This window comes from Lonchura striata, chromosome 1 (genome assembly GCF_046129695.1).
Source record: "Lonchura striata isolate bLonStr1 chromosome 1, bLonStr1.mat, whole genome shotgun sequence".
In the NCBI taxonomy this organism is placed as follows: Eukaryota; Metazoa; Chordata; class Aves; order Passeriformes; family Estrildidae; genus Lonchura; species Lonchura striata.
The window spans coordinates 29,161,298-29,179,599 of record NC_134603.1 but is presented as its reverse complement, the minus strand read 5'-3'; the positions used below and the strand labels follow the sequence as shown (position 1 = coordinate 29,179,599).

The window sequence follows — 18,302 nt, the reverse complement described above, 5'->3', positions numbered from 1 at the left end:
GACAGGGGACTGGGGAGAATTCCACATGGTCTAGCCAGGACTTTGTGGACAGTGGGACTTGGACACTTTAAGATGCTCAGGGAGCCAGCTTCCCTGGGCTTGACCAGAGTCTGCTCTCCTTAAAATACCAAGTTTTGGGGTAGAGGGTTCAGGACTGGGGTGGGGAGAAAAAGAAAGAGCAAAGGTACATTCCTTGTTATTTGGCTTTTCCTTGACTTCCCTTTGCTTAAGTAAAGCTGATCAAACTTGTAAACTCCAAAACACAAATTTGGCTGAAGTTGTGTCCCCAGACCATCCCAATGTTACCAATTTGTGACCCACCCTGTCCCAGAAGTGGGTATTTTGGACTTGCTCAGGAGAAACTTGCGGGAAGTGTAGAAAAAGCCACCTTATAAACTGTTTCAATTTTACCTTAGAAAACAAGACCTTTCCACTAACTAAAATTCCTATAATCTGATAATACACTCCTTTGTGTCATGCTTAGCTTTGCCCCCATTTTAGATGTAAAAGGCGCAGCAGGACCTCACACAACCAAAAACAAAATGAATTCGCTACCAATTTCCAAAAACTGTGGTTAAGAAGTGAAAACACCCAAATTTCAGCACTGCACAGCGCAGCAGCCTGTGCTGCCCTTAAAACTGCCGCCTGTGGTCGAGCCGCGGATCAGCACCATTCGCGGGCAGCAAAGACGGAGTCGCAGCTCTACCCTCCCGCCTGTCCCTTCCCACCACGCTCAGGAGCTGCTCCCACGCTGCACTGTGAGAAAACCCAAAAGCCACGCCACGCGAAGGGGAGGGGCCAGCAGAGCACCCCCGCTTCCTCTGAGCCGGCGCCGCCACCTCTGCTGCTGCCGCGCGGGCTCTCAACACAGCAGAGCCACGCGGTCTGTGGCCGCACCTAGAGCGCTCACTCCCCGCTCCGCGGGGCTGCGCAGCCTTTCTGTGCTCTAATAAGAGCAAAAAAGAACAAGTCCCTCGTCAGGCACTGTTTTTGAGCTTCCCACCCCCCTGTGGAGTGGGGATACTCACCTAAATCAGGGCCAGTCTGTCCCGGTCCAGTGAGGTCTTCTCTTCACCTGAATAGGACTCCTCGGGGCAGGAGGAACTCCCCTTTTCTCCTCTCAGAAGGTCTGGCTCATCAAAAAGGAGCTGAATTTTCCAGAGGTGCAGGACATCCGTGAGCCTTCTGTGGGATAAATTCCCAAGTCTCTCCTGGAGAGCTCAGTCTTCAAAGCTCTGCTAGTGGATGCCAAGCTGCCTTAAAGTCTCTCCGTGGCCTTGTGATCTTCCGAGAGCCCCACATTGGGTGCCAATACATTGCAGTTACCAATATTTGTAACAGATGCACCCTGGCTTGTCTGGCCCCTGCTGCTGAACCAAATGGCAGCAACCGTGGTGTTTCACCCCAGAGACACCTTTGGCTGGCTGGATGTTGCAGCTGGGAGCATGAGGACAACAAGTCCAGGCCAGACGGAGCTCACGTGGCGGTGGAATGGAGCTTCCCTCGCAGAGGTCCCGCTCCTCAGGTTTGCTAGAGAAGACTTTAAGGCTACGGTGAAGGAAAGGAGTTGGTTCTGATGGAGGGTTTAATCCAGAGCTTTATTCTGGCCCACAGGCCTCTGAGTGTAGTAGCAGCTCCAAGCAGAACTCTGAATCCCATCACTGCTCCATCAGAACTGCCCTGACCGCGTGGTTCCCCTCTCTTTTACCTGGGGGAGGGGATGGGGGAAGGGACAGGGAGCCACCAACCAGGTATGGGAGAGGAGGTCTCAGGAGACAAAGGACAAAGGATGGCCCAGTGCCCACGGGAGTGGAGGGCATCTTTTGAACCTGCCCAATCACTTGACTGCACTTCTGGAATGCCAGGAGTGACAGACAGTGCTGGCAGGGGTCAGGGTGGGGAAAGGAGGAGTGATTGACAAACCTGGTAGGACAACTTCAGGGGAGAAACCTGAAGTTCTCGGGAAACCATGAAATCACACTGCAACAACAAAGAACCTGAAGGACCACCAGGCCCAAAGTAAAGCGCAGTCCAACTGCCACATGGCTTCTGTCTTCTAAAGGATGAAGGCTTGCTCCATTTCTAACCTTCTCTTTCCTCCATATGCCTGTCCTAGCTGTGATATCCCATCTTTTCCTCTATCCTATTAAGATGCTTGGCAAGCCCTTCCTTGATCCACCATAACTAAAGGACACCATAGAGTCTACAGACACTGCTGCATGTGTTTTCCACTGTTTCAGTAACCCACAAAAGCACATAATAAATTCTGGCACAAGCACAAAACTGCCTGTGAGTAACTAGGAGCTGGAGGAAAGAAATACTTTATCCTTTTTGGAACTGATGAAACATAAACTCCAGTTTGTGGCACATCCAGTGCCCAGGCACAAAGTGCTCTATGCTACCCATGTTGCTGCTCCGGCAGATGAACCTACCAGCATGGAGAAAGAAACTCCTGCAAGACCAAGCATTTCTCTCCTGCTCTGAGAAAGTAGGGACAATTGTCTGAAACAGTGTTGGTCACACATGTTGAAGGAAAATATTACTGTAAATCCTTTGCAACCACCAATTCACCCTTATTTATTTCACTGCTTTTTTTGTATAGCTCTGTAAATCAAATGTGAACAGCTTTCCATGGCCTACCACTGACCTAGACCTAAAGGCAGCAAGGACTGCATCACAGTGCTGTCTTTAAAGTATTTTAAAGTAGAAAAATCAGATTTTTTTCTTCTGGAGGTACTCACATTCCTCATCACTGCATCATAGAAAGAAAATTGTTGAGAAATACGAGGTAAAAAGCATTTTGGATCCAGTTAGAGTTTTTTTATACCACTTAAAAGGGATATGCATATATACATAAAATATCAGGCTGGCTCAAATGTTTATCTTGCCAGCTTTACAAAGTCCAGTTTATAGAAAGTGATTGTACAATTTGCTCTCTATGTCAGTATGATGTAGGCATCAGCCACCTTATCTGCTGAAGCACAAAATAAAATTTAAGTAACCATCCAATCTTGACTGCTTGTTTTAAGAGCACTGCCCATCTAAAGTTCAAATAATCTTTCCTCTACCATTTAAAACAATACATGAAAGATGGTAAAACACTGTAATTTCACACATCAGTATCTGATCACTGAGGCATTTTACTTTCCCTCTGATTTTGTGTTTAGTGATCATAACAGTCTTTTACAATTATTAGGACCATTATGAAATGGTTTTAGTCTACTAGTAGATTTATACTTGTGTTCAATTAATTGGACTGAAATCCCAAATATGCTTAAAGTAGCAGGACTTTTCCATCAACTTCAGCTGGGTTAGGATTTTATGGAAATTAGACTCTGTGTGTTTTGAAAAACATAAGTAAAAAGATCTGTATTTTTATTCAAAGTTCAAGCAACAGAAGTTGTTCAGTTTCCTGTCTTCATTAGTTTTGTTGTCAAACAACAAACACCACCCACACATGTACTTTTTAATACAATACCACAAATGTCACTGTAATAATCATTTGAGATTGGAAAGTTTGGCAAGGTGCCAGAGTAGTGAAAGTGATCCTATCACAGATTGTTCAGCAGCAGCAGTGGTAACATTAAATTCCTGTGTGCTCTGCTCAGCAACATGCTACAATGAAAACCATGAACACAAGTTCATGAAATTAAAGCTGATTCCCAGAGGAGCTAATGAACATTCTTTTCATTCACCTTCTATTTCCTGTTCAATTTCTGAAAATAAACAAAAACACTTAAGAGTTTCTCTTTTGACCTATTGTCCTTCTGTAGTCCTTGGGCTGGCCTTAAGCTGCAGTATTAGTCAAGCTGCTCACTATTTTTAGAAATAAGCAATTCAATAAATCACTTGAAAGTATTATAAAGCCAATGTGGACTCATTCTGAGAGAATTAAAAAAAAAAAAAAAAAAAAGCATCATTGCTCAATCCACACAGTATTTACAAAATCCACATCAAGGACCAGCATCTCCTGGCTGGCCAAGCAGCCAAACTCTCATCTTTGAGGCACTGATTTATCCCACAGTCTAGTAAGAGCTCCCCAGTGCTCTTGTAACACTGGAATTTCTAATCTAGCAGCTGGAAAAACAGAGTAGGACTTGAGGGTTCAAAGCTGATTTACAGGATTCTTAGACTTCTCTGTAACCTTGGGTCTGAAGAAAGCTTGGAAGAGCACAGGATCAACAAAGGCACAGATGGTCTGTGTATTTGCACTTGTCACAGGACACATTACAAATGTTAATTACCAGCCCATGAAAAGCACTTTCTCAATACTTAGGTTTCAGTTGAAAAAAAATGTCACTTCTATCTCCAAGGAAGAACCAGAGAACTACAGGCTGGCTGGTCATCCCCACCTTGATCCCTGGGAAGGGATCACAAGACTGGGAGGAGTGGGTGACACACCTGACAGTCATGTTGCCACCCAGAGAAACCTTGACAGGTTAAAGAAATGAGCCAACAAGAACCTCAAGAAACCCAACCAGGTGAAAATGTGAAGTTCTGGACCTGGGGAGGGACAATCCCAAGCACTAGGTTGTGCTGGAGGCCACCCAGCTGGAAAACAGCTTTGCAAAAAAGGCCCTGGGTTCCCAGTGGACACAAAATTGAACATAAGCCAGCAGTGAGTCCCTGTGGCAAAAAGCTGAACCATGTCCTGCACTGCATTAGAGAAAGTACTGACAGCAGGGGGGGACGAGGTGATCCTGCCCCCTCTACTAAGGCACTGGAGAGGCCACACCTGGAATGACAGGTTCAGTTCTGGGATCCCAAATACAGGAAAGACATGGACATACCAAAGAAAGTGCAGCAAAAGGCCAACATGGAGAATGAGGCTTTGGAGAAACCTCATTACAGCCTTCCAGTACCTCCAAGGTACAAATGACAGAGAGGGACTTTTTATATGGGCAGACAGTGACAGGACAAAGAGCGATGATTTTAAAATGAAAAGAGGGCATGTTTAGAGTAACTGTTAAGAAGAAATTCTTTACTCAGAGGGTGGTGAAGCACTGGAACAGGTGCCCAGAGAAGTGGTGGATGCCCCATCCCTGAAGTGTTCAAGGCCAGGTTGGATGGAGCTCTGACCAACCTGGTCTAGTGAGTGAGTGACATCCCTGCCCATGACAAGAGGCTTGTAACTAAAAGATCTTTAAGGTGCTTTCCATTCCAAACTGTTCTATGATTCTGTGATTAAGAGATTGGATTATCTCTCCTATGAGGAGAGCTGAGACTCTTCAGCCAGAAGAGAGGGCTTAGGGGAATCTTAGTAATGTCAAGAAACACCTGAATGGAGGGAACACAGAGCCAGACTCTTCTCAGTGGTGCCCAGTGGCAGGACCAGAGGCAATGGTCACACACTGAAATACAAGAGGTTCCCTCTGAACATCAGGAAGCACTTCATTGTGAGGGTGACACAGCAATGGCACAGGTTGCCAAAACAGGCTGTGGAGTTTCCCTCCTTGAAGATATTCAAAACGCATCTGGACATGGTCCTGGGCAATCAGCTCTGTGTGACCCTACTGGAGCTGGGGGATTGAGCCAGGTGATCTCCAAGGGTCCCCTCCCAACTCAAACATTTTGTGACAGAGACTGAGCAGCGCATCTCTATCCACCGTATGTACTGAATACCTGAAGGCTGTCAACTGATCCCTCTCAAATGACCTCATTCTAGACCAAAAAGAATATAGGAAATCAGAACTGTTAATGGCTTCACTTTCACATAGTTATGGTGTTCTAATACAATTCCTTGGTCTGTGTCCAAACAACAACAAAATTACATGACAAAGTCCCCAGCAATTTAGTTCCATTCATTCTTTATTAGGGGAGAGTGGACAAAAAATACTAGCTTATTTTCTCACCACCCCCAGCTCTGCCTCCAGTAATCTGTATTATGTATAAACTTTTACAATTTTTCAAAAGGAAGGAAAGAAAAAATCCCAAGTCTAGCTATGAATTTTCCACACCAACTTCACTAAACAGGTTTTCACTCAAGAACAACAAGAAGCTGAACAAAGTTTGAAATTTAAAAATTAATTAACTTTAGCTACTTACAAAATATGGCTAAGCTGATGGTGTTTATCTGCCTCTCTCATATCACCCTTTAGCTGTTCCTCACAGTTCATCAGTGTCTATTCATATCTTGTGTTACTCTTTGTACAATTGGGTAGACCAGGACCATGCTTGTTGTGAGTTTGTACACAGCCTAGCCTAACAGGCTCCAAGTTCAGGACATGAGTTCTGGTGTTCTAATAACCAGCAATATTTATAAAAATAACATTATTATTAGTAGTCTGAAAGGGAACATTTTATTTTCCTCCTAAGTTCCTAATGTCTCTTGCAAGGTCTCTCCTCCACTAAGCAAATCTGGTATTTAAAGATTGTACTTTGCAAATTGCCTCTGAAAATACATTTGCACACACACATGAAAGCGAAATTAAATAACACTTGCTAATCAAGCAAGGAAAGACACTTTTTTTGTCCACAATGAATATATAGCCCATTCAAAGAGCAAAGCTGTAAGTCTGATTTAAAGGACAGCAATGAATTCACACCTGGCTTCAGAAAGAAGGAGCAAAAGAGAAGTGAGTGAATTCAATGCAGCTGAACAACATATAACTAAAAGGCAACTGATTTCTTCCACACAAGCTCTAAAGATTCTTCTCCCATCCCATATATCACACAGATGTCTTTATCTTTAAAACACAAACAAACAAAAAAAAAAAGGGGTGAAAAAATCAACCCAAAACATAACAAACCACAAAAACTGTGGTTTTCATGAACTCCTACCAATGTCTGCCATCTTCACTCCAAAACCACTGGATCAGACTTGTACATGCTCCTTATTTTGCACCTGTCATAAATTTCACCTCACAAGATGGGTGAAACTGAGCCCGATGTTAAAGTGTAAGCATGAAGTTAAAGTCTTGCTTACATTGCTTGGGCTTTTGTATTCCTCTGCCATTACTGTGCAGCTTTCTGGGCCTTTAGTTTTCAGACTCTTCATCTGATCATTTTCCGTCATTTTGGAGCTATGTATTTGCAGGATCGAATCCACTTGTGGGAAATTCATCCTTCTGAACTACAAAGAGGTGCTCACAAACAAGCCTGTATCTGGAACGGGTCGTTCCATGGGTGAGGAATAGACACAGCATCCATAGTCAGCTGGATTAAGAATGACCTGTGGCCATACTCTCAGCCTGGTGACAGAAATTGGGCTGGAAATAAACTGGCAATTCAACTGGGCTGAACAGAATAAAGCACCAACACCTTTACTATTCATAACAGAAGAGAAAACATTGCAGCATGCTGGCATGTTATCACAAGCTCATGTTCACTACTAGCCCACATTCTCAACCATAGCACTCTGATGGTTTACAGACAAATTAGCATAATTCTGCTACTTGTAGTGGGGTTTTCTTCTAAGTATCTGATAAAGTCAGCATTGGAGACTGCTGATGGACACTACTTCAAAACTCCTTTCCTCATCAACAAACTCAGCAGTTTCCACAGACTGCATTAACCCCAGCATGGTACTAACATGGCTGTGATATCTCAACCAGGCTGCATACAAAAGATTAATTAAACAGGACTGCAAATTAACCCACGCTTCAAGACAAAGTACTAGCAATTACACTATTAATACTTTTTCATCTCATTTTAAATGGCTGAAAATCCAAATGCAGCCAAAGCAAATATGGGCTGCATAAAAAGGGTTTCATGTGCAAAATGAGTCTGCATAATCAGCACCTTGGTGTAATTTGTTTCCATATAGAGATTAATGAACTAGTCTGACAAAGTAAGAAATCACAGCACTTCTCAACAAGGCTTTACAGGCTCTCCAAGATTCTCTGGCTATTCTGCCATTACCCACCAGTAGCACACAGCATACTCATGCCTCTTCCAGCATAGTAGCATAGCAGGGAAGAACAAGCAACCAAAACATTCTCCAGTGTTCTCCTCCTGGACAGCTACACATCTACAGCAACATAAAACCACAATTTTTGTATCTTCCCCATGAACACAAGTCTCTCTTTTTTGTCATAGATGTTCTCTCTTTCTACGACTTTAGAAACTGGAGAAATAATATTTATCTTTATACAGTACTTCATCCTCTCTATCTCTATGCTTAAGAGTGAGGGTCAAAACTAGACTATCAAACATGAAGCCACACAGTGGACTCCTTTCTGGAGCAGAGAATTTGGCTGTAAGACCTGACAGTGCCAGTACTTTGATTTTGACTAGTGGACCAAAGTCTCAGGCACCTCTTAAAAATATTAATTCCACTGCTGACCCTATGATGCTTTCATCCATGTATCACAGGCAGCCCATAGAAGTGACTTTGTCACAAGCCTCTGAAACCTCTAACATTCCACTCAAGGGTACAGACATCAGGTATACATGTGAATACACACCAGAACACCATATGATGCTTCTTAATTGCATTATCCAGATAGCATACACTGCAAAACCCACTTTGCTTTAAAGTCGACATAAATTCTGAAGCTCTTTAGGATTTCTCTTACTATGAAGGTTTTGGTCAATGCAACAATTTATGCTATCTCTCAGGAGTGAACACCCCTTCAATATACTTGGCTCCCAGTCTCCAATTCAGAAGTCCATGTCTGGGAGTCAAATGCTGCTGACTCCATGCCACTTCTCCATTTGGAAGGAATTCCAGCTGACAAACCACAACCAGATCATGCCAGTCCTATTACCCTCCCAGTGCTTTGCAGTTGGACCTCAGAATTCATTTTATGCCTGCTTCTCTCATTAATAGAAATACAATCTTCCAACACACTCAGGGACACATAGCCAGAGATACTTTTGAGAAACACACTTGCAGTTCAGTCACTTCAGGCTTAAAAGCACCCAGAAACACAATGCCAAAGGCAGAGAAGTTTAATCTGTTGCTTTAAAATTACTTGGAAGAATCCTCCCATTACGCTTTGAGAACTCCCACGCTAACAATCTCTAAAGAAATGCACAGAAACCAAAGGTAATTTATTTACAATGTTAAATTTTAAGTCCTCCTAGTTTATAATACTCAAAAGTATAAACAGAAAAAGCAGAAACAGAGCAGGTAATGACAGTTAGAAACATTCCTCCAGAAGGTAAATATGTGCACCTGGTTATCAACGGCGACTTGACAGTTTACTATGTACACTAAATGTAGCCTAACAGGCATTACTACACTCATCTCGCCTATGAGGTAGGTTTACTGTTCAAGGAAGTAAATACACATGCACAATATTTTTGTATGTATGGGTACTCCTAGATGTAAGGCAGAAATACCAGCAACCACTAACAGTCCTACTGCTTGAAAGCATGTTGAGGGTTGACAAAGAGGACAGTACACTCCCATGTTATAGGTACACACAGGAAGCTCCTCTAAGCCTCCTCTACCACTTAAAACCTTCATTACTAAGGGCAGAATTATTGGACCAGAAGCCCGTTATAGTGCTCTTCATCCTAATGCTACCACTCAAGTGTCAAGCACTGGTTCTGTAGCAACAAAGTTGTTTCAGCCTGTCAGGCCTGAAACAACATGGATGGTCTGACCCAGACACCATAACCACAACTCATGGCATTTGATAGACTCAGTGAAGAGCTACAGTCTGATGGCCCAGCTGTGTCAGACTTGAGTCTCTCGGTGCTGTAACAAAACTGCTCTGAAGCAATATGCAGATAACTTGCATTTATGCTGCTATTTTCCTTTATGTGTTTTTTGTTTTGGATTTGTTTCCTTCTTTTTCCCCCCATCTGTGGATACAGGAAAGATCCCAGTGGTAATACAGCACTCCTAATTATCCAATCCTGAATTATTATTAAGTAAGAATTATTATCTAGATTGGAAAAAATCCATTCAAATGGGTACCCTTTAAACTTTCATACACATTTATTTTCCATAATTAGTGCACATCTATTACACAAATCCTCTATAGTACTATACATAGACTTAATCCTACTACCCTGTATATCCCAAGAGAAAAATAATTACAGAAAACGCTTCATAATAAAATCATTAAGCCTAAATCTAGGGGATCTCAGCCAGTGGGTGTGTTCACCAGGTTGTTCCAAACCGCAGCGATTTCAGCGCGCTGACCGCGCACGCTTCGATGGGATTTGATTCGGGCCTCTGCACAGAAGGGCTGCATTCCCAAACTTTCCACAGGTCGCCCACCCGGGCCTCCTGACCACGGCCACCGCGCTCACAGGAGCCTGCCCAGCCCCGGCAGTTCGCACGCCCCGCAGGCACAATTCTGCGAACACCTCTGCGCACACGGCCGTGCTCACATCCTTCACCCCCCGCCAGCCGCGCTCCACCCGGCCAAGTCTCCGCTCCCAGTGCTCAAACTCCTCCAGACGCCGGTGGCTCCCCACGCCCCCCGCCCGCTTTTAGCCAGCTGCCCCCGCCGCCCGCTCCGCCTGGGACTCGCTGAGGGCCGGCCCGGCGCCCGAGTCCCGCGCAGCCTGCCGCCGCCGGCCCCAGGCCGCCCCCAGGCTCCCGGCCGGCCCCGCGCCCCGGCCCGGGCCCTCAGCCGCCGCCGCCCGCTCCCTCCCGGGACGCACCTTAAGGCTCCCCCGGAGGGGGCCCTTGCCGTGGCCGGCCAGCGCGGGGGGGGCGCTCCCCAGGCCGCCCTCCTCCTCCTCCTCTTCCTCCTCCACCTCAACCACCACGTCCTCGTCTTCGTCCTCTTCTTCCAGCGCCGCAGCGGAGCCTTCCCGCCGGGGCGGCCTCCAGGCGCTCTCGGGTTTGGGGGGCCGGACCGCGTCCACCTGCGGCGCCGCCGCGCTCAGCCGCCGGCTGCCCATGCTGGAGCGCTTGGCCAAGCGCCGTGCCTGCATGGTGCCTCCGCCCGGCCGGCCCGGCCCGGCCGCCTCCCGCCGCGCTCAGCCGCGGCCGCGGGCAGCGGCCCCGCCGAGGTGCCCAAGGGGCGGCGGCGGCGCTCACCGGGGGGCGGCGGTGGGTGTGTGCGGCGGGCGCGCCGCGGCCATGGGGGCCCGCGACCGCGGCCAGGCGGGCCCGCAGCCGGCGTGGCCGGCCCGCCGCTCGCCCACCTGCTCCGGTGCGCTCCTTCTCCGCCGGCTGCCCGCCCGGCCCGGCCCGGCCCGGCTGTCGGGCGCAGCGCGCGGTCCCCTCCCGCTCGCCCTTCCTCGCCGCCGCCGGTCCCCGGCGCCAAAACCCGGACTGGATTCCCTCCGGCCGCGGCTCCGCCAGGCGCGGGGCGCTGGGGCCGCGCTGGCTTCGCCGGGAGCCGCGGGCGGATTTCGCTGCCGGGCGGGCCGGCCCCCGCCGCCCACCCGCCGCGCCCGGCCGCCCTGCCGGGGCAGCGGCGCGGCCCGCCCGGGCCGTGCTCGCACGGCAGGAGGGCCAGGGGCGCCCGGCAGCACATTGCGGGGCTGCAGCGTGTCCAGAGAAGCGCAACAAAGCTGGAGAAGGGTCTGGAGCACAAGTCCTGTGCGGAGGCGCTGAGGGAGCTGGAGTTGTTTAGCCTGGAGAAAAGGAGGCTCAGGAGGGACCTTAGTGTTCTCTACAAGTCCCTGGCAGGAGGTAGTAGCCGGGTAGAGGATGGCTTTCTCTCTCAGATAAGCAGTGACAGGATGAGAGGATAAAGTCTTAAGCTACGCCAGGGGAGGTTTGGGTTGGACATCGGGAGGAATTCCTTCATTGAAAGGGTGTTTAGACAAGGGACTGAGGCGCCCAGGGGATGTGGTGGAGGGAGTCCGTGTCCCTGGAGGTGCTTAAGGAAAGACTGGAAATGGCACTTGATACTGTAATTTAGTTGACACGGTGGTGTTCAGTCATAAATCGGATTCGATGATCTCAGAGGTCTTTTCCAACCTAATGGATTCTGTGACAACCTCCATCTGCAGGACAGGCTGCCAGATTTCTCAGGCCTCAGTAAAATAAAATTATTTCACCTGTCCCCCCCTGAAAAAGATAAATGGGGGGAAATGGAACTTTTGAAGAAAAAAAAAAAACGAAATGAAGAAATTTGGTTTATTCAAGATCAATAGTTGAAGCAGTGGTATATATGCCCTGTTGAGAAGAAAATTATCTGGGACAGTTAGGGGAATAATTTCTGGTTTAAATTATGTGCTTAAAGTGTTAAAATACCTTCCTGAAAAGCTTTTTTTTTTTAAAAAAAAATTAAATAGTTTCCAAACATTCTGAAGTTACTGTGACCAGCATTTAAATTTGCTACAGGCTTCTATGGCATTCATTAATGCCTCCTGAGACTGAATTATACTTAAGGTTGTCACATGTTTTTCCTAAACTCTTCCTCTATAAGTCCTAAGTCTGTATTTACATGTTATTTTTGAGCAATATATATATTCTTTTCCATCTACAAGTGAATTACAGTCATTCCCTTCTCAGTGCTCAGTACTTTTCTCCCTGCACATTCTGTTCTAGAGACCTGCCAACAGGCCAAATGTACACATATTATCAGCATGGGGCCAAGCTTCAGCCTAGGTTAATTCATCCCTTTCAGAAAGTAATGTGGTTTTTTATTCGGGAATATAGCATACAGCATTTTTTAGGCAAGAAATTATACATAATACAGTACCCCTTCTTAAAGAAATACTGAAGTTACTTTTCATGTCAAACTCTATAAGTTGTTTGGATTCTCTCAACCCAACCCACAAACCAGTGGTTTGCATTCATTATTTCAAGGTTCCCACAGATCTGGCTCAAGATCTGCAACAAAGTTGCTGCCAAATTCTGGCATATCAGGGCTTCCAGCAGCATCAACCCACCCTTCCAAAAGTGTCTTTTCCAGATATTTTGCCTGTGCTCTGACCAGCTGCATTGCAATGTCCGCTCAGCCCATCTCAGTAGAACAGCAGCCAGAACTCCTGATACATGCTGCCACAAGATGTTCTGTCTTTTTTCCTGCCACTGCATGTGTACTTAGCTTCTTGACACCTGGCTGAGTGGATCAGTCATAGTTTTTTGAAGCTGATGTTGCATAAAGGAGAGATCTGTAGGGAAAAAAAACAAACCCAAGAGCAATGCTTTTTTTGGTTTTATTCCTGTGCTGAATGTTCAGATTTAGAGTTTAGATTTGACATATTTAAATTATGCCTAGGTTTTACCTTAAACATGAATTTCAATGATAGTCATAGTTCCTTGTACCTTAAAGGCATGGAAATAGAATCATTCCAATACCTTCTACTCTTCAAATTATTTGAAATGTTTTGTATCATTTGAATACCACCTGAATCTAATTGTGATCTTTCCTAGTAGTCTGTGTTCACAGTTATCTGAATTATAATTGTGTTACTAAGGGTCCCATTCCTATTTGCCACATACTAAGAGACTTCCTTAACTTTTTCAAACTCCTGTATGTTTTAATTGCAGCAAAACAAGAAACAAACTTAGAAACTATATGCAGCAAGTGTGTTATCACTGAATTGGATTTTATGTGCTAGCATGAACAGCACAAATAACAGAATGGAAACCAAAGGATCTCTTGCAGGAAACGGTGGTGATAAAGGATAGCTGGGCTTGTACAGGCACATCTGTTAACTCCCATGACAGCTCACACTTCAGCTTCTCTTTGAACTCCCTAGTCAGCCTTTTTGCCAGGTTTGTTCTGGGACTTGCTGTAAGGTACAGCTAACTTGACACTTCTTGCCCCGAGGCTTGGTGGGTGAATATAAAAGCAGAGCTTGTTAACCAATTATCAGGCTTTTAGTTGTCAGTTTAACATTTGTTTCAATAATTATTTAGCTGGGTTCTCTGGTTTGGGAGCATGGTTGCAGGAGGCAGAGAGGCTCAGGCAGGTTCTCAGGAACACACAGCACATCCCAGGCCTGTCTGCAGGAGCATGCTCCACCCCCAAAATGCTTCCTCTTCTTCACAGGACTCTCTACCAGATCATGGCCCATTAGATCTCAAAGCATAGCAGGACAGCATGTGAGCCCTACAAGAGTTGGTCAGGGTGACAGAGGAAAGTGTAACCAAATTCTGGTGGAGGGAGAGGTGCCAAAATAATTTTGGGATCCAGAAGGAATGACAATCCAGAGTTCACTAGGCTGATGGCCAGGTCAGTCCCAGGAAGGGGTTTAGAGAAGACTGACTTTCCATTAGTAATCTGAGCTGCTAATGTTTTTTACTCCCATTGGGTTATCAAATGCAATGAGAAGCCGGTGTTGACAACTCTACAACAGATTGGCTAAAGATTTCTAGCACTTCTCAGGCAAGCCAGATTGGAGCTGTAGTAGGAATAACTTCTCTCACAATATTTGATACAAACAAAAGATAGAAATGTCTGTTTGCTCCATTTCTTCCAGTCTGCCTGACTTGCAGTATGAATGGAGCTCAAGCTGAACCCTTGCTGTCCTAGTGCTTCCCAGGGGAGCTAAATTATGGAGGAAGTCAGGGAGTCCTACATACAATCTTCTTCTATATCTTTACATTCACAAACAGTTAAGAGTCAAACACAGGTCATAATTCACTATCACACATCAACATTTTTTGCCCAGGACTCAGTCTTAGCACTCTTGGGGTGATCTGCTGACAATTCTGGCCCATAGCCATGGCCTGATATCAATTCTTGTGATATATGGGGTAATACAGTATCACTTAGCTCAACAGAGATATCTCATGATTGTACCACTGCATAATATGCCTCTAATGCAAGTACAGGCTCTGGCTGGAATAAGAGCTGTTTGCATGTCAATGATTTCCAAGCTTATTAAAAGTTAATGTGCATATCCACACTCCCTTTGTGTACACAGCTCGCTAACACAGCAGAAATGTTTCAGATGCATCTTTGCCTGTAACCTTAACAATGAGTTAATACTTCCAAAAATGAAATTTCTCTCTAAAGACATATGAGACAATTCAAATGATAAGTACATATAAGCATCTCTATCTCCTTCTAGAAGTTCCTCTAGAGCAAATGAAGGTGAATTACACTGACAGCTTTTCCGTTCATCTTGAATAATTATTGTCTAACTTCTTTCAGTATACCCACTCGGCAGCCCTTTGCACTAGCCACAGAAAAAAAAATCTGGCTTTCCCTAGCACTGCCTTAACTACTCTGTCCTGATTAACATCAGGTGGAGTTGTCTTATGATACATATTTTTCACAAACATTTCATTTAGTCCATTATTCAGTTAAGTATTCCTCAATTTTTAAATATAATTATTTACTGATCTGTTTGACATTTAGTTCTATTCAGCAGCTGCTACTGTGATCATGACTGCAGGCAAAGCTTGCCTGACATCACATCAAGGGAACAAGTTCCTCTTACTTCAAAAAGCAGAGATTTTTCTGTAATGCTGAAGAAGGCACTACTCTGTAACCTCCCTGCTCGCTTGTCTCAGAACTGCTTCCACCAGGGACCATCACTCAGCAATGCACTTCCAGCAGGGATGAGCACTAGCCACAGTCAATAAGCACTAGTTTGGGTGTGCTTTAGTTTGCCTCATAGGAGCAGGTGGCTACATCACAGCAGGCATTTTATTGGACCACCCTGAATCCTGCCTCAGCTAGCTCTCCTTTTTTTTTTCTTTTTCTTTCTTTTTTCCATGCCTTCAATGAAAGAATACATTTCTTGCTATTTTCTTTAATATCTGAATATTTTTCCCCTTGTCCATGAATGCCAGCTTTTTATCACTAGAGGCAAGATTCCCCCCTGCTCCTGCCTCCTCCCAGACTGATGCTATGCTTCAGCTCTTGCCTTTAAAAAATCTAGCAACAATACAAAACAAAGAAACCCTCCATTTACTGCACATTTAATCACATTTTTTTCAAATATAACCTAATCAAGGAGTCATTCACTTTTCACTTTTTAGTGTGCAACAAATGTATTTGTTTGAGCTCTGGTATTCAAACCAGCATGTGCACTAACTGTGTGTGTGTTCCACTCTCCTTATAATCCCAGGCATTTGAGCCCCTGCCAACTTCTTTATTCGGGGACCTGCCTTCTCCACACTCCCTTTGTAAACTTTGCATTTGTTTTGCTTTCTAGTGATCATTGAAGTTCTCACTCCAGCTGGGAGGACAGCCAGGCACCTTCAAGAACAAGGGAATGATTGACAATATTAGGCAGAAAATTGTCTACCAGATGCTGCTCAAAAGGAGAGGTGGCAACCTTCCGACCTCCTTCTCAGTACGCGAAATCATCACTTCTGTGACACGCCTCTGCCCCACTTGTCAGCTGAGTGGGGAGCACAGGGTCACTTCTGCGCCTGGCTGTTGTGCAGTGAAATGCCACCCTGCAGACAAGGCCGTGCCTTCTGCGTGAAGGAGGTCCCAGTGCCAGCCATGCGTTGGAATGAAGTGGAAAATTCACCAGATATTGCACATTACTTTTCAGTTACCACCCAGAAATACTGACTGAAACAAAAGGAATTCTAGACAGCCTACCCTCGGATTGCGAGAGGATAAACACGAAGCAGACCTGCATGGCTTTTTAAAAAACCCTCCCCAGTGGTCTTCCTGTTGCCATTAGTATTTTAACACAATTTACAAGTTTATGTTTCTTAGAAGGTTTTGTTCTTCCCCTGAAAAAAAGAGGTCAGCTCGTTGGAGTTTCATGCTGGTGCTAATACAATGACTATGGTTCCCCTTTTTACAAATTAACATTAAAGGAATGAACTTGAAAAAAGTAAGACTAACATTTTCCTACTTAATTAGCTGACTGAACATGAAAAAGAAAGCAAGCAGAAAGAGAAAACACTTCTTCTGAATAAATGTATTGGAGGACCAAAAAACCCAAAGGGTCTGCTCTAAGGGCAAACACACAGGACACACAGGCCTCTGAAAGGCAAATGTTCGAGCACAAAACAGAAACAACCATATATACATAGTTGTGGTTTTCTTACATTGAGAGATGCATGCACACATAAAGCTATTTGAGGGAGTTTCTATGTTGTTTGTGCTCATGCATGCAGGGTAACAGCAATGTGTGTGAATAACAATCCTTGAAACGATACCAGAATTAAAGGAAGGATACAGGAAATGAAAGATGATAATTGAAATGCTATTTTAAGCAAATATATTCATTAATTGTCTTAATTCAGGTGGAACTTCCCCTGCAAATTAGCATGTCAACATCCTCTTTCTCAGTGAAGTGTCAAAGAACTCAGATTGATTCTGAAAGTCAAAACTGAATTTGCAGAGATAGCAATTACAAAGAAAATAACTAGCTTTTCCTTTCAAAATGAACAAATTAGATCAGGCACTCAGAAAAACATAAATATTACAGGACCCATAAAACTTATTTCAGACTCTCTCTTTACATGGAAACTCTTGTATAAATCTTGTGGAAGCAAGAAAAAAAAGACTACATAACTCCAAGTCAACACCAGCAATAAAACTATTTACACCAATGAATTAGGCAATGGGTACAATTTTATCATCTTGCTACCTATCATAAGATAGTATAGTTTTATTTCCATAAATTCTTTAGCTTAGAGATGAACACTTTCCTTTGAAAAAAGGCACTCCACATTTTTTTACTTGCATACCACACTGACAAGGCTCCAAGTAAACACCACTAACCAAAATTTAAGGGAAACACCAAATAGCCAGGTAACTTCAGGATCACCCACACCTCGAAGATTCCAACATCAATCAGCTGCAAGCTAGCTCACTAACTGAAGGGGTAGGAGACATTTTCTGTGTTGAACATGTTCCTGTTTTCTAGTGAGTGCAGTGGTTCAAAAGGCTAATTTTTGGTGCTGGCGGGTTTTTTTTTGTCGAGTTTGGTTGAAAAAAAAAAATGGAAGTTACTCTGGAGTAACTCCTCAGTCATCTCCTTGGGAGTGTCCAGAAATACGGACAGTTGTGGTGGCCCTTTTTCCCCCGCCGAAAGGCTGAAGGAGACCACACCAGATTGTTCCGCTCTATTCGTCCGTCCTCCTTCGGGATCAAGCCGACCCGTTCTGCATGTGGAAACACGGCCGACCTCTTCCTGCCTCTCCCACCCTGCTCTCTCCATGAAGAAAAATCCCGAGTAAACAACACGAGTCACACAGCTCGGAGCTGGACACCACCGGGGCGGTCCCCGCCAGGCCCATGCCCCTCGCCGTCACGCCGCCGGCGGCGGGCCGCTCTCCGCACCGCCCCCGGGCGCTGAGGGCCGGCCGAGCAGCGCAGCCCCCGCTCCATGCTCCCGCCCGCGATCCTGTTCGGCTTTTGCCTCGGATTCCCGCTGCTGCCGCCGGCGGAGCGCGGCGCGTAAACACGCGTGGCGCGGCCGCCCGGCGCTGCGCGGGAGGGGGGCGGCCCCGCCCGGCCTCGGAAGGGGCGGCCCGAGGGCTGGCCCCGGAGGGAAGGGGCCGCGGCCCG

At 45.5% G+C, this 18,302-nt stretch overlaps 1 protein-coding gene across 1 annotated transcript in view; it reads right to left on the bottom strand.

Annotated features, from left to right (window-relative positions):
- Positions 1 to 10,868, bottom strand: part of ZNF704 (zinc finger protein 704) — a 105,242-nt gene extending 94,374 nt beyond the window's left edge. Inside the window, exon 1 of the mRNA XM_021550571.2 lies at positions 10,564 to 10,868. Coding sequence (XP_021406246.1) covers positions 10,564 to 10,839 — 276 coding nt within the window. The 5' untranslated portion in view covers positions 10,840 to 10,868. The remainder of the gene's footprint in view (positions 1 to 10,563) is intronic.
- Between the last annotated feature and the right edge of the window lie 7,434 nt (positions 10,869 to 18,302).